This window comes from Oncorhynchus tshawytscha, linkage group LG09 (assembly GCF_018296145.1).
Source record: "Oncorhynchus tshawytscha isolate Ot180627B linkage group LG09, Otsh_v2.0, whole genome shotgun sequence".
Lineage (NCBI taxonomy): Eukaryota > Metazoa > Chordata > Actinopteri > Salmoniformes > Salmonidae > Oncorhynchus > Oncorhynchus tshawytscha.
The window spans coordinates 32,783,553-32,798,474 of record NC_056437.1 but is presented as its reverse complement, the minus strand read 5'-3'; the positions used below and the strand labels follow the sequence as shown (position 1 = coordinate 32,798,474).

General features: G+C 46.3%; 1 protein-coding gene across 2 annotated transcripts in view; it reads left to right on the top strand.

The window, feature by feature from the left end:
- LOC112257826 (UV radiation resistance-associated gene protein) overlaps positions 1–14,922 on the top strand; it is a 153,994-nt gene that overhangs the window by 59,247 nt on the left and 79,825 nt on the right. For both annotated transcript variants that reach the window (XR_006084084.1, XM_024431698.2), the window contains exons 9-12: positions 5,490–5,574; positions 7,943–8,042; positions 8,457–8,517; positions 11,618–11,783. Coding sequence is in view for 1 of the 2 variants with exons in the window: in XM_024431698.2 (XP_024287466.1) it covers positions 5,490–5,574; positions 7,943–8,042; positions 8,457–8,517; positions 11,618–11,783 (412 nt within the window). In the remaining variant the exon portion in view is untranslated. The remainder of the gene's footprint in view (positions 1–5,489; positions 5,575–7,942; positions 8,043–8,456; positions 8,518–11,617; positions 11,784–14,922) is intronic.

Genomic DNA, 14,922 nt, shown 5'->3' with positions numbered 1-14,922 from the left:
ACAGCAGGGTGGGGTGGGCAGTGTTGTTTAACAGCAGGGTATGGTAGGGTGTGTTCAAAGAGGACTGGGGGGACGAAGTCTCTGATGGATCCAGGTTATGTGTTTGGCCAAAGGGCAGGAAGCCATGGTGGTTTGGTTCTCCCTAAAATGGCTTGTGTTATTGATTTGACTGGTTGTCTGGACCGCAGCCCAGCATCCCTGCACACACTGTGTTCATAACCTCCAGGCTCTCTCACTCACACACACACACACATACACAAACTACCTGGAGGGGTCAGGGTATGGGTTGTGTTTGTGTCCCCGTCCTGACGAATGGCCCTTAATCCTCTGTCACCACTCAGACCACTGCTGGATTAAGAATGTCTTTTTATTTTTTATTTTACCTTTATTTAACTAGGCAAGTCAGCTAAGAACAAATTCTTATTTTCAATGACTGCCTCGGAACAGTGGGTTAACTGCCTTGTTCAGGGGCAGAACGACATATTTGTACCTTGTCAGCTCGGGGATTCGATCTTGCAACCTTTCGGTTACTAGTCCAACGCTCTAATCACTAGGCTACGCTGCCGCCCCTTTTGTGCTAAGAGGACACGTGTTTATTTAAACACAGAAGGGAAAAGTACCTGGTAGTGGACAAGATTAGGTTAGAGATGTATGGTTTCCATAGTAAGAGACCTGGTCACCTGACTCACCTCAGTGAACAAGGAGGACCAGGGTCTCTGATCTGTCCCACGTCCCATGCTGCCCACGTCCCATGCTGCCCACTAGGCTAGACAGTATGTGAATGCAGTCTTTAGAATCATATCACATTTGCTCTGTCTGTTTCCGGTCCTCATTCCTTTCTGTGAAATTACGTTTTTTCAGACGATCCCCTTTACTGTCAAAACAAATGGGGGTCAAAACCAAATATACAGTACCTACAGGGGTGTTTGTGAGGGTGCAGGCATGTGAGGAATGCTAGGAAGCTGGCAGACGCCAGCCGGCTCTCACTGGGTGGGTGTTTGTGTGTGGGTGGGTGTTTGTGTGTTTGTGGGTGGGTGTTTGTGTGTGGGGGTGTGTGTGTGTGCTACACTTAGCCACTCCTGACAGTGTGTGAACTTCCAGCTGATAGGGCAGTCCCAGGGCCAGGGATCATCTTGATGACAGGTTAACGACTGGCTGTCCAATGGCCGCTCATTTGCTATGATGGTGGGCTGCATCCCTGGCCCTGTTGGCCCTGTGTTGGTTGTGTGTGTGTATGCATGTTTGTGTGTGTGCATATTCATGTGAATGCCTGTGTGTGTTTGTGTAAGAGGCTTGAGGAGAGCTTGGATTCTTCACCGAGACAAAGCCCAGAGAAGACGGAGCATTATTTTAACCTTAACCCCCACAGCCTTCTGCTTAATGTTCAGTCATGGCGTCAACACTACTCTTCCTCTGGTTCCTTTTTTCTTGTCACAATTTCCTCTCGCCTAATATTCCCCTCTACCACCTTGAGCAGACGTTATAAATTAGGGTAGTAAAAAGTCTTTATCGTGGTTATTTACAGTTATTTTCACTCTCTGCCTTCCCACCGAGTCGACTGAAGGCCAATAAACAGTGGCAGAGTTAGTAACCCAGAGTTAAGAGTCAAGGTTTTTTAAAGTGACGAGAGATGTGGGGGTGTCTATCACATCAACACACTGGACTTAGCTCAGCACTCTGGTCCCCACACTAAACCTAGCACCATTACACCCACAGTCACCAGCTCCCTCAGCTGCACAGTGGCCATGTTCAGTGAGTGAGGGTGACTATCTTACTAATGAGTGATAGAGTGGTATAACTGGACCTGGGCCTAGAGGAGATATAATAGGACCAACCAGAGAGACCTTTCTCACTGTGATTCATTGCATTTCTCTTTCTCCCTCTACCCTCTCTCAATTGTTTTTCCTCTCTTCCACTGCAGTACTCCTCTCTCTCTCTCTCTTCTCTCTCTCGCCCCCACATCTTATTAAAGGGGAGACATCCTGTGATGTTTCATGGCTTTCTGTCTCGTACCAACACGGGTCACAGCTCAGTCACTTCCTCCATCGTTACACAGTAACACAACCTGAGATGTTTCATGGCTTTCTGTCTCGTACCAACACGGGTCACAGCTCAGTCACTTCCTCCATCGTTACACAGTAACACAACCTGTGATGTTTCATGGCTTTCTGTCTCGTACCAAAACGGGTCACAGCTCAGTCACTTCCTCCATCGTTACACAGTAACACAACCTGTGATGTTTCATGGCTTTCTGTCTCGTACCAACACGGGTCACAGCTCAGTCACTTCCTCCATCGTTACACAGTAACACAACCTGTGATGTTTCATGGCTTTCTGTCTCGTACCAACACGGGTCACAGCTCAGTCACTTCCTCCATCGTTACACAGTAACACATCCTGTGATGTTTCATGGCTTTCTGTCTCGTACCAACACGGGTCACAGCTCAGTCACTTCCTCCATCGTTACACAGTAACACAACCTGTCCTTGTTTCATGGCTTTCTGTCTCGTACCAACACGGGTCACAGCTCAGTCACTTCCTCCATCGTTACACAGTAACACAACCTGAGATGTTTCATGGCTTTCTGTCTCGTACCAACACGGGTCACAGCTCAGTCACTTCCTCCATCGTTACACAGTAACACAACCTGTGATGTTTCATGGCTTTCTGTCTCGTACCAACACGGGTCACAGCTCAGTCACTTCCTCCATCGTTACACAGTAACACAACCTGTGATGTTTCATGGCTTTCTGTCTCGTACCAACACGGGTCACAGCTCAGTCACTTCCTCCATCGTTACACAGTAACACAACCTGTGATGTTTCATGGCTTTCTGTCTCGTACCAACACGGGTCACAGCTCAGTCACTTCCTCCATCGTTACACAGTAACACATCCTGTGATGTTTCATGGCTTTCTGTCTCGTACCAACACGGGTCACAGCTCAGTCACTTCCTCCATCGTTACACAGTAACACAACCTGTCCTTGTTTCATGGCTTTCTGTCTCGTACCAACACGGGTCACAGCTCAGTCACTTCCTCCATCGTTACACAGTAACACAACCTGTGATGTTTCATGGCTTTCTGTCTCGTACCAACACGGGTCACAGCTCAGTCACTTCCTCCATCGTTACACAGTAACACAACCTGTGATGTTTCATGGCTTTCTGTCTCGTACCAACACGGGTCACAGCTCAGTCACTTCCTCCATCGTTACACAGTAACACAACCTGTGATGTTTCATGGCTTTCTGTCTCGTACCAACACGGGTCACAGCTCAGTCACTTCCTCCATCGTTACACAGTAACACAACCTGTGATGTTTCATGGCTTTCTGTCTCGTACCAACACGGGTCACAGCTCAGTCACTTCCTCCATCGTTACACAGTAACACATCCTGTGATGTTTCATGGCTTTCTGTCTCGTACCAACACGGGTCACAGCTCAGTCACTTCCTCCATCGTTACACAGTAACACAACCTGTCCTTGTTTCATGGCTTTCTGTCTCGTACCAACACGGGTCACAGCTCAGTCACTTCCTCCATCGTTACACAGTAACACAACCTGTCCTTGTTTCATGGCTTTCTGTCTCGTACCAACACGGGTCACAGCTCAGTCACTTCCTCCATCGTTACACAGTAACACAACCTGTCCTTGTTTCATGGCTTTCTGTCTCGTACCAACACGGGTCACAGCTCAGTCACTTCCTCCATCGTTACACAGTAACACAACCTGTCCTTGTTTCATGGCTTTCTGTCTCGTACCAACACGGGTCACAGCTCAGTCACTTCCTCCATCGTTACACAGTAACACAACCTGTCCTTGTTTCATGCTTTTATCCCCTTGTATCTTCAGCTTTCCTTTGCTCTCGCTCTCTCTCTCCCTCCCACTTTCTCTCTTTACTCTCTCTCCCTCTCCTCACACACACACACACACACACACACACACACACACACACACACACACACACACACACACACACACACGTTCCTCTCACTCTCTCTATTTAGCTTTCCTTTCTACTGAGATGGAAAGAGGTAGCTTTTTATATTAGGACGTATGGTAGTTTTTCCGCTTGTGACATGGTGGATATTATTATTTTGTCTCTGAGGAGAGAACACAACAACATTGGAGGGCGGTGAAAGAATAACATCTCTAAAGCTGTGTGACGTAGCTAAACATGGCACCATAGCCTTCTACACACACACATTTTTACACACACGTGTCTCCATTTGTTTTAGTTTGGCGGCAGAGGCTTTGATGCGTTGGCGACAGGGATGGGGGGGGGTTACATAAAAGCCTAGAAGAGCTCAGGGCCTATGCAGGTGAAGGGGGACCTTTTGAACACTGTTTTCGAGACGTCGTTTAAACCAAACGGGCTGACTAATCTGCCCAATCCCAAACAGTATCTTTCTTGTCATCCCTAATCTGATGAAGATTTGGCCCTGGCACCCGAACCTCCCCTTCTGTCTTTCTCCTTGCAACCCCCATCTATCCTCCCCTCCACCTCCTCTTTGGACTTTCTGTCTGGGCAGACCAGCTTTGACAGGTAACATGCAGTGGAAGAGAGGTTCATTTGAACCAGCTGGGTTTTAAAATGTGTGTCAAGACGAGTGTGTATTGGAGCCTCTCTTATCCATTCTCCATTCAGCCTGTCAACAGCAAGGTAGATGGGATGGTTGGGAGAAGTTGGAGTTGGTACTGATGTCTGATAGCCAGATCATATTTGTTCAGGTGGAGATGTTTATGCCATGTGGCACTGCACACGCTGTACCAAAGTTAAGTGTTTTCTATTAACACACAAAATCATGCTTGTTAATTTAGTCCAAAACTCTTTGTCCCATCATACATTGTTCCAGGTGTAGAGTTTGGACTGTGGTTTTAATATGCCTAGGTTCATCCGTATCGCTGTTAAATCTGTAATCACTCTTCCTTATCTAAATGCTTTTATTTATTTGACTTTATTTGACTACAAAAGTCAAACAAATCCTACCATCATTATTCATGTGTAGTGGTTTTATGTGATGTGAGTCGGAAGGAAATGTTTTTTTCCTGACCAAAGTAACCGTGTGATGTTTCCAGTGTTTAATGTGGAAGGCATTAAATCAAGAAACACGCCCAGACACCTGTGTAAATTTACCAGAACAGAACACACCTGGTAATTTACCAGAACAGAACACACCTGTGTAAATTTACCAGAACAGAACACACCTGGTAATTTACAACCTCTCTTTCTTTTTCTTTCTATCTCTCTGTCTTCTCATATTCCCCTCTCTCTCTCTCTCCCCTCTCCTCTCTCTCTCTTTTCTCTCTTTTCTCTCTCTCTCTTTTCTCTCTCTTTCTCTCTCTCTCATATCCCCCTTATCTCTCTCTCTTTTCTTTCTCTCTTTTCTCTCTTTTCTCTCTCTCTCATATCCCCTTCTCTCTCTCTTTTCTCTCATATCCCCCTTATCTCTCTCTTTTCTCTCATATCCCCCTTATCTCTCCCTAGAGGAAGCGTTCTCCACCAAACACCACAGTCTGGGGATGGAGAGGGAGTCGTTAACAGAGCAACATAAAGAATGCACTGCCAAAAGGTACGTGTCAACCTGTAATTGAAGCATTTATTTATCCATGCACACACTCGCACACACACACACACACACACTAGCACCCACGCTCCATCCCGTTGGTTCACCGCGCCATCTGCTAGAAATTACCTAGGCCCCACAGAATGGTGTGTTCTAATATGCTGTCAATTGTTCTAAATGCTGTGGGGAGATTACATTCTGCTTACAAAGAGGGGGTGTTGGCTCGGCGCTGCCTATTTGTGTTTTTAGCCCTAGAGAGAATAAGCAGATTGTGTCAAAGACCAGTCTGATGTGTTTGCCTTGGCCTGCAGGGGTGCACCCTGGATACAGAGTTTGTTTGGCTGGGTACCTGGCAGTGATGGGGCCAAGGCAGAGCAGAAGCAACAGCACTGCTACAGTAAACACACTAGTTATAGCTGGCCGGGCAAAGAAACCCACCAACGCATCATGTAACCAAGGACATTTATTTTGACACTCATGCATCTGCCTAACGTCCACCCCTGGAAAAAAAATGTATTTAAAGTTCATTGGTCGAAAAAGAAGTGTTTGTTAGGGAGAGTTGCTGAGTTCATGTAATAACCAGGTTTCTGGAAATGTGTCTGTCTTTGATGGTTTGAGTTTGATGTGGGAATTGAGGGTCTTGCAACTGGGCTTAACCAGAACAGATAAGAGAAAGCCTGCTGGACTGAGATGTGAGGTTTCTATGAAGGAAGGATCAAATGATTACATGGTAATCATCTGGATCTTCTGAATCTACAAAGCCTCCACACTAAGACCAGGGATTTTCAACTGTGTAATGGTGAGGGCCAAGGCAGGAGGCCGACCACAGGCAGAGCAGAATGGGGTGACGAGGAGCATGGAGGAAAGGCTGTTCATATCCAATGATCATTTTCTCCCAACACCTTTTCATCTGTCTGAATTGATGGGCCATTATCCACAAAACTCTACTCCCCAAGTGCTGGTTTAAATTGTTGAATGGGGGACACACACACAGTCACACATGTTCTCACACACAATGTACACATAGGCCATACTGTATATATTTACACACACACACTTTTGAGTTCTCGGACTTGTCTGAAGTCAGACTCCAGTAGCTGTCAAGAGGTGGACATAAGAAAGCAAACATTATTCCAGACGTTTCCTCTTCTCACCTAGGCAGGTCAGGCTCATGGGTTCCCCCCCGCCAAGTCTGCTAATGGAACAGCCCAGGGCTGGTCTAAGGGGCCTGTGGTGATTTTTGGACCTGTCCCAGGGGGGAAAAGAGTGGCTGGTAATTTGGCAGTTATGATAATTGAGTTGCTATTACAATTACTGTGGAGATGATTCAGAGCTGAGCCATTAGGTCTCCTCATCCAGGTCTGGGCCAAGACAAACACACCCTTGCTGTTCTCTTCAACCTCAGTTTCCAATTAAGGCACCGTCACCCCTCATAACTAACTGACACCCTAGCTACCCTCCATCCGTCCCTCACTCCACCTCCCTATCCCCCTACCTGCACCCTTATTCTCTCCCTCTCTCTCTCCCTCCCAAGCTTTACTCTTTCCCCATCCACACTCTTGTTGTTTTTCTCTCTCATATTATTCATATAGACTGAGTATACCAAACATAAAGAACACCTTCCTTGAGTTGCTCTTTCGCCCTTGAACAGCCTCAGTTCGTCGGGGCATGGACTCTACAAGGTGTCAAGCGTTCCACAGGGATGCTGGCCCATGTTGACTCCACTGCTTCCCACAGTTGTCAAGTTGGCTGGATGTCCTTTGAGTGGTGGACTATTTTTGAAACACACGGGAAAACCCAGCAGCGTTGCAGTCTTGACACACTTTAACCGGTGTACCTGGCACCTACTACCATTCCCTGTTCAAAGGCACTTACATCTTTTGTCTTGCCCATTCAGCCTCTGAGTGTCACACATACTGTACACAATCCATGTCTCAGTTGTGTTAAGGCTTAAAAATCCATAATTAACCTGTCTCCTCCCATTCATCTACACTGATTTGAAGGGGATTTAACAAGTGACAATAAGGGATCATATTGTAGCTTTCACCTGGTCAGTCTATGTCATGGAAAGAGCATGTGTTCCTAATGTTTCATACACTGTGTATAATACTGTATTGTACAGTACCTTCTCCCTCTCTCTCCCCCCCTTCCCTCTTCATCACCTCCTCATCGTTCCCTTATACCCATTTTCTGTCATTTCCCCCTTTCTATCCTCCTGCCTCTCTATATCCCTGTCTATTTGATCCAGTTGCTTCTCTTTTCTGTCACCAGTCCTCCCTCTGTTCTCTTCCTCCTCTGTTACTGTCCTCTTTGTGTTGCTCACTAAGGCAGTGAGTCTGACTGAGTCATCAAGTGACTGTGTCTGTCTCCCCAGAGAGCTGTTCCTCAAGTCCAACGCTCAGCTCACCTTCCGCTGTCGTCAGCTCCTCTCTGAGCTGTCCTACATCTACCCCATCGACGTGGTCACCACGGCCGTGAGTAACCTCCTCCTGAGTAATGCTAGAAATGAGCCTGGTCAATATACTACACAGTATTGGCTGTAGTCAGCTATATGGCATGACAACGATGGCGAACAAGAGAGAGAACCTTGAGTGAGAAAAGCTTGGGGAGAAATGTTTTCTCAGCCCTTATTAGTCTTTGGAGTGGCCAACCACTTACATTCCCTGTGTTTTGAAATCGGTTAAAGTTTCAATCTGAAATGTTCTGCGACGGAGCTGAACAGCTTAAATACTCAGTGGTCATTAAAATACCATTTCTAAGGAGAGGGCCCTTTTTGCTCCCGAAGCTTTTCCCTTTCCTCTCTCTCTGTTTTCTCTGTTGTTTTCTGAATATGGCATTGTTGGTTCTTGGATTCTCATTCTCATAAAACTTGTTTAATTTCCCTGCAGGCTAATCAATCCGATTATGGCATCTGTGGAGTGAAGCTGCCCAACTCAGAGGATTTCCAAGGTAACATATCTATTTCAACGGGAAACGGAAGGGTTTGGAGTGACACAGAGACACTCATAAAGCAGGGTGCATCTGCTTCCTTTTATTGAAGGTTAAAACTTCTGACCTCTCTTTTGGTTCCACATCACCATCCACATGTAGTAAATGTGAGCCTGTACTTCGCCTGAGGGTTGTGTGATATCAGTGGATCCCTTTAAGCTGATGCTCTGACTGATCCTCTCCCGTAATTGGGACTCTATAGTTGAGTCCCAAATGGCACCCTATTCCCTATGTATTGTGCACTATAGTTTTTGGGGGGCACTACAGTATATAGGGAATGGGGATAGAGTGCAAATTGGGACACAGAACAATATCTGCTCTGAGGTACAATGACAAGTGTTTTAGAAGTAGTGGCTGGTGGAGGAAACTCTGTGCAAGACATATGTGTTGTATGGGCTAGATGTAATACCTTGATGCAGCGTCAGAGTAGTTACACCGGAAAGGTTTCACCATACTCCCTGGTAGCAACCTTTTGTTAATGGAAGCAGGCCCAGGACCCACAGAGTGCTCCCCATCATCCAAGAATGTGGAAATTGCTTCCTGTGTATTTGACTTCTGGAGTCTGTGAATTCTGCTGCCCAGCTACTTTATAAGGACCGGACCCATGGGTGAGAGGGATGAGACTGATAAAGGGACTCTCTCTCTGAGTTTGTCACACCACTCTGCTGGTCTGTAAGTTCAGCCCACCATTTCTGTGTATTTATGAATACTGAGTAGTATAATCTGCAAAGTACTGTATGTCGTAAGTCTGTCTCATTTACTGTGGCTGTTTTAAAAGCAGCAGTTGAGGATTTGGCATTGTGTTTGTGCGCGTTTACACGGCAAAGGTCTGAATGAGATGATGATTCAAGAGGGGCTTACATTTGGAAAGTGTTATTCATCTAATTCCCTCCATGTCCACCCGTATGTGTTGTGGATAATCTGATTTGGCTTTCTCAGCCAGGGAAGCACGACTTCAAAGACATGATGGAGGGGGAAGTGGAGTTGAGGCAGGGGGACTAATGAGAGCCAGGTTTCACCAGTGTGCCTTCTTTTAATACCCCTCCATTGCTATCCCCCGACCTACCCCAACGCTGCCTCGATCTCCAGCCCCCCATTTCCTTGGCTGCAGCAGCCTCTTCCTCATCCTGATGATCGCTCGTCGTTTGTATTTGCAGCGGTGAGTGGATTCCCATCCCCTGTGGAGGTGTGCGTCTGTCTCACCCCGCGGGGGTGGTAGATATCTAGTGAGTAAACCACGAGGCATGTGCTGTGGCATCGCAGTAGGAGATGGAGAGGCCTACAGGGGATGTCCTAACCCACTCACAACCTCCCTCCAACCTGTCCTGTCCTTCCTTCCCTCTCCTTGCATGTGGTGTGGCTGTGTAGTGGAACAGAGTGAGAGGGACAGAGGCCTATAGGAGGTGAGGAGGAGGGTCTACCTGGTCAGACGTTCCTGTCTAACACCACCTTAACCACTACACCTATACAGCAGCCCAGCCTGAAACTACCCCATCATAGAGGCCTGACCTTTGACACTTCACCCCTACTCTGATTTCTGTGGGGCCCTACCTGAGAGCTGGGCCAGCCCAGTATTCAGCCGATCATGTCTGAAACTGTGTTGTTGCTGGGTCACAGACAGGAGAGGGCTGTCTGCAGGGTAGGATGTGGTAGATTAGTGAGCCACTGGGGTCAGGGCTGCTGCACAGCCTAATCCAACCTGCCCTGCCTGGGGAGACTGAGGGGAGAAGGTAGAGGGGTGACGCTGGAGGAGACTGGGGACAGGAGATGGGAGAGGCTGGATAAGGTGAGAGGAGAGAAGAGAGAGGATAGTTTGGATGAGAGACTGGAGGAGACGGTAGAGGAGAAGGGAGGGGAGGCTGGTGAGGGTAGAGGGGACTTGCTGCTAAGAAGAAGGGGTCATGGGTTGGAAACAAGCCCCCCAGTGCTTTCTCTCTCTGAGGTAACTCAGCCCTCATCTGAGGATACTTGACTTTGGATTTAAAAGGTTCGCCATTTGCCCCAGTACATGTCAGTTATACTTATGATTCCTTTATCTGACATTCCTGTTGGATAGAACTAGTTTTATGGAAGGTATTGGTATTATAAAAGGTAGTCAGCTTCATGGCCTCTGCTGGTATCAGAGGTGCAGACACAAGAATTGTATAATTCAGGGTCGTCTAGTTATACACCAAAGCGCTCCTAGTCAACTATTTACTGAGGCAGCGGTCTGTTATTCCAAAACATTAAGACAAAAGCACTATGATTTGGGGATTTGGAAAGTATAAGCAATTTGCCCGGAGCAATGTCCTGTTGCTCGGCAGTTGAGAACTTGAAACAACTTAATGTGCTGTCAAAGAAAGCAGTTCCTTTACTTCAGCGAGGTGGTGGACCTGTTTTCTAGTCAGAAATGTTAATGAAACCGTAACCGTCTAATTTTCCCCTAAAATGCAATTGAGCCCAGCAGGGATAGTTTTACGTGACGCTTTTGCTTTTCACGCACATTTCTGAAATAAATTAAGTATTTTTAAGTAAATGAGGTTTTCTACAGCAGTTGAAGTTTTCTTGCGTGTTCCGTCGCCAAAACCCACTCTATATCATTTCGAAAACACTTTGCCCATGTAAATGTGCCTGCTTTTCATCGGTGTGATTACTTGGTTACCAAAGTTTTTTTCCAGTTTGTGACGTCTTTATTATATTACCACGTTACGATTTGATCTTTCATTTCAATGTAATGAACTTATATGAAACACGTATGAAATACATGAGTATTGCAGTCAGACTGTTGCTGATCACTTGCTTTCAAGTGGAGCTTCATGAAACGCTAAAGAAATGATGAAACACTGAGACTGTTTCGCTCGCTGTTGCAATTATGACCAACTTTAGTTTCGAGTCGTAGCAGTACAATGTGTTGGATTAATAACCCATTAAAACACAGCCATTGAAGTGATTAACAGGCATGGCATTTCATTATCAGATACGTTCAACGAAGGTTTTAGAAAGTAAGAAACAATGAGACCATTTCACAGTAAACCTGTCCAACAGAGACTGACTGACCTCTGTGTTGTGTTTTGTCCTGCAGCGAAGGATGATGGGAGCGTTGCGGTTGCCCTGGGTTACACGGCCCACTTGGTACTGATGATCAGTTGCTTCCTGCAGATCCCTCTCAGGTATCCTGTCATCCACAAAGGCTCCCGCTCCTCCATCAAGGACACCATCACAGACAAGCTCAGTGAGAAGGAGCGAGAGTAAGGACCCTACACTCTGGTTATTTTTTTTATTTTTATTTGTTTTGTAGATACACATTTTTTCATTGTTACTGTACAACAGTACAGGTTGAATTTCCTTTGATGATTAGCCACCACGTCACAACTCCAATAGAGTAACTCTGTTATATAATGATCACAATAATAGACCTTGGGAGACGATATACCGCGTTCCTGGTCATAAGAAAGGGCTTACAGGGGCCACATAATGACAGTAGCTAAGCCTGCTGTAACCAGGTGATGGATGCCAAGGATTCCTAGTAGCCAACGATTTAGCGGTAGAGTAGAGAGAAACTCTAAAGTTCAACGACTGGAGAGCTCATGGTGATCCTAGTCATAAGAAGAGCCAAATAAGGTCAACGTGTGTGTTCTCTAGTTTACTGTACAGTAGTTAGTTTGTGCAGAGGATTCCTAGTCACCCATGAAAGTGAGGATCAGAGGGAAGCATGTGACCTATCACACAACAACCCTTCCTCCAATCCAGATCTGTTTGGACAGGTTAAGCCCACTGTAATGCAGCATATCAAATCGTGTGAGGTTCACTCACAGGTCTTGTTTTTTTACAGTCCTCCTCTTTACCATTCCATAAACCCCAGACAGTAGACAGTATTATTTTTCATAATGACCAAGCAAATTGTTGGAAATCCCTCTAAAGCAGCCAGTGTGTTTTACCCACTCTGGCCTGTGTAGTAGACAGTATTAATTTTGTACCCCGGGGGCTAACCTAGGCACTGTTCTATCAACACTGTATTTAGACAGATGTACATGAATGGAGAGAGGTATTTAAGATGTAGGGATATGTATGATAATATTGTTGCCATGGACACAAGGAGAGGATAACACTCTTGGGGCCTTGCCTTTGGGCTGTACCAGCCTGCTTGTTTAAATCCAATTTATAGTGTACTGGGCACAACAATTATAGTGTAAGGACACTTTATTAAAATTATTATTTTGATCTGTTTGGATCCGGTAACTATGCATCAAGCTTCTAACAAAACTCCTGTTGCCTTGTGATAATTGCATGTTTGGGAATGCACACACATGCTCCTAGGTATGCAATCGTATATTACTTTATATTCCTGAACATTCCGTCCACATTCCTGTACATTCCCCCCTCAATCAAGAAAAATAAAGCATGGGTATCAAAATGAATAATTTATAGGATTTTCTAAAACCCAAAGACACTTTGAAAATAGGTATAATCAGACACTGTAGTGATGGGTATGAGAAGGATGTGGGCATATTTCATCCCTTTAGTGTAAGATTGATTAATAATAAATGTAAGTGACAACTGCTAAGAAGGTAAAAAGTCTGTCTGGATTGCTTCTTGCCACGCTACATACAGTACAGTTGTAACCTGTGATCTCTGGTTCTGCACAGCTTGCTCACATTTAACTGCCTCTAGTCTCTCCACCGTGGCAGGAAGGCTCTCACCTGTTCATATCAGCTAAATACTTTGGTTTCACCCCTCATATTCCATTGAGTGATATTCTTTGCTTGTAGCAGATGGAGATCGCCAGTGTTTCATAGACACACAATATTATACGATGTGTAATGTTCCCCTTACGAGGCCTCCTGTATAAGGAGCAGCTGTGAGTCCTGTGTTAGTGGATGTTAATGGCCAGAGTGAGATGGGTAGAGCGTGGCAGTGTGTTTTCTGCTCTGTGCTGTTGAGGGGGTAGCAGGCAGACTGGCCTTTGAAACGCTAATGCATGTAGCCTTGTTATAGTCAATGAATGAATAAGAAAGAGAGAAGGGCCAGACTCGAGACCCCTTTATTAACTCATAGTAACTAACAGTTCCCTAGACAGGCAGCAAGCCTCTTGGACCCCGATTAGTACCTCAGTAACCCAGTAAGCCCTGACCAATGCTTCATCTAACTTTGTTGGCTGTTCTGGGCTTAAACTGTATCACCCTGTCAGGGTGAGATGTTCCCAGTGTGTTTATCTCTCCTCTCTTTCTCTCGTACTTTCTCACACACACACACATATGGATACTGCCCATCATTGTGTTAGTCAGACACAGGGGAAGTCATGTCAACAAATACATACATTCCTCCACACACGCATCCATATGGCATACATCCAAACCATTGAACGTAAACAGGCAGATGGTGAGAGTGCGTGGCAGTGTCAGAGACCACTGCAGCTGGCAGCGACTTATCTCTTCTTCTGCTCCTCTGAGTGATGTCATCATGGCAGCTGGAGGGGCTCACTGGGGGTCTCTCCTCCCCCGCTATCCATCCAGCTCTACTCTCCCACTACGTCTACCTCTGTCGAGGGCCTGACTGCACTGTACGCATTCCCATTCCCAGGGCTTTAAAGCAGGATATTTACACCAGGCCCATCAGAGAAAATAAACCAGAGGAGGGGTAGAGGGAGGACCCAGCCCGGCCTCACAGCCCCACCACATCACCCTCGGGTGTCCCTGAGCAGGGCCGAACGCTCCTTTCACTTTGACATCTCACCCCCTCTACCTCCCCTTCCCCATGTTTATGAGCCTGCCGGTCCCAGAGGGCCCTACACACGGGGCCAAACGACGTGTGGGAAGATGGAAAGTAACCTGTCTGAGGCTGTGAGTGTACAAAAAGAGTGATTAAAGTGTCGGAAAGGGGCAATGAATAGAGATGAGTGAGGTGGTACCTGAGCGGTAACTTTAAAGCATGGCAGAATTAGCAGGTGGGTTTGCGATGGATCATTGCTGAAGGCACGCGTATAGAAACCCTCTGTTGTGATGATGATGGAGGAGCAGGTATGCAGGCATCACACCGGCCATGCTCCTGGAGGGTCTGGGAAACATTACTAGTCCACCACTCACTGTGCATCTCTGGTCCCCAGTTGGCTCTTGTAGTGTGCGACGCTCTCTCTCTCTGTATTACTCTCTATGAGTGGTGTGTTCCAGATGCTAGTGACGTCTCAGCACAGCTTGTTCCCAGCTAGATGGAGCGGAGTGTCCCCACTGTGAAGTTGGGGTGTGACTGATTCCTCTGTGGAGGCCAAACATGTGGTGTGTGGTGGATCTCACATCGCACCCTGCCAGTCTAGTTAAAAATGTGAAAATTTAGCACCACCTACAGTTCATCATATAGTCGAGTAAGACATGTTTTTCCTATCCCTGGATA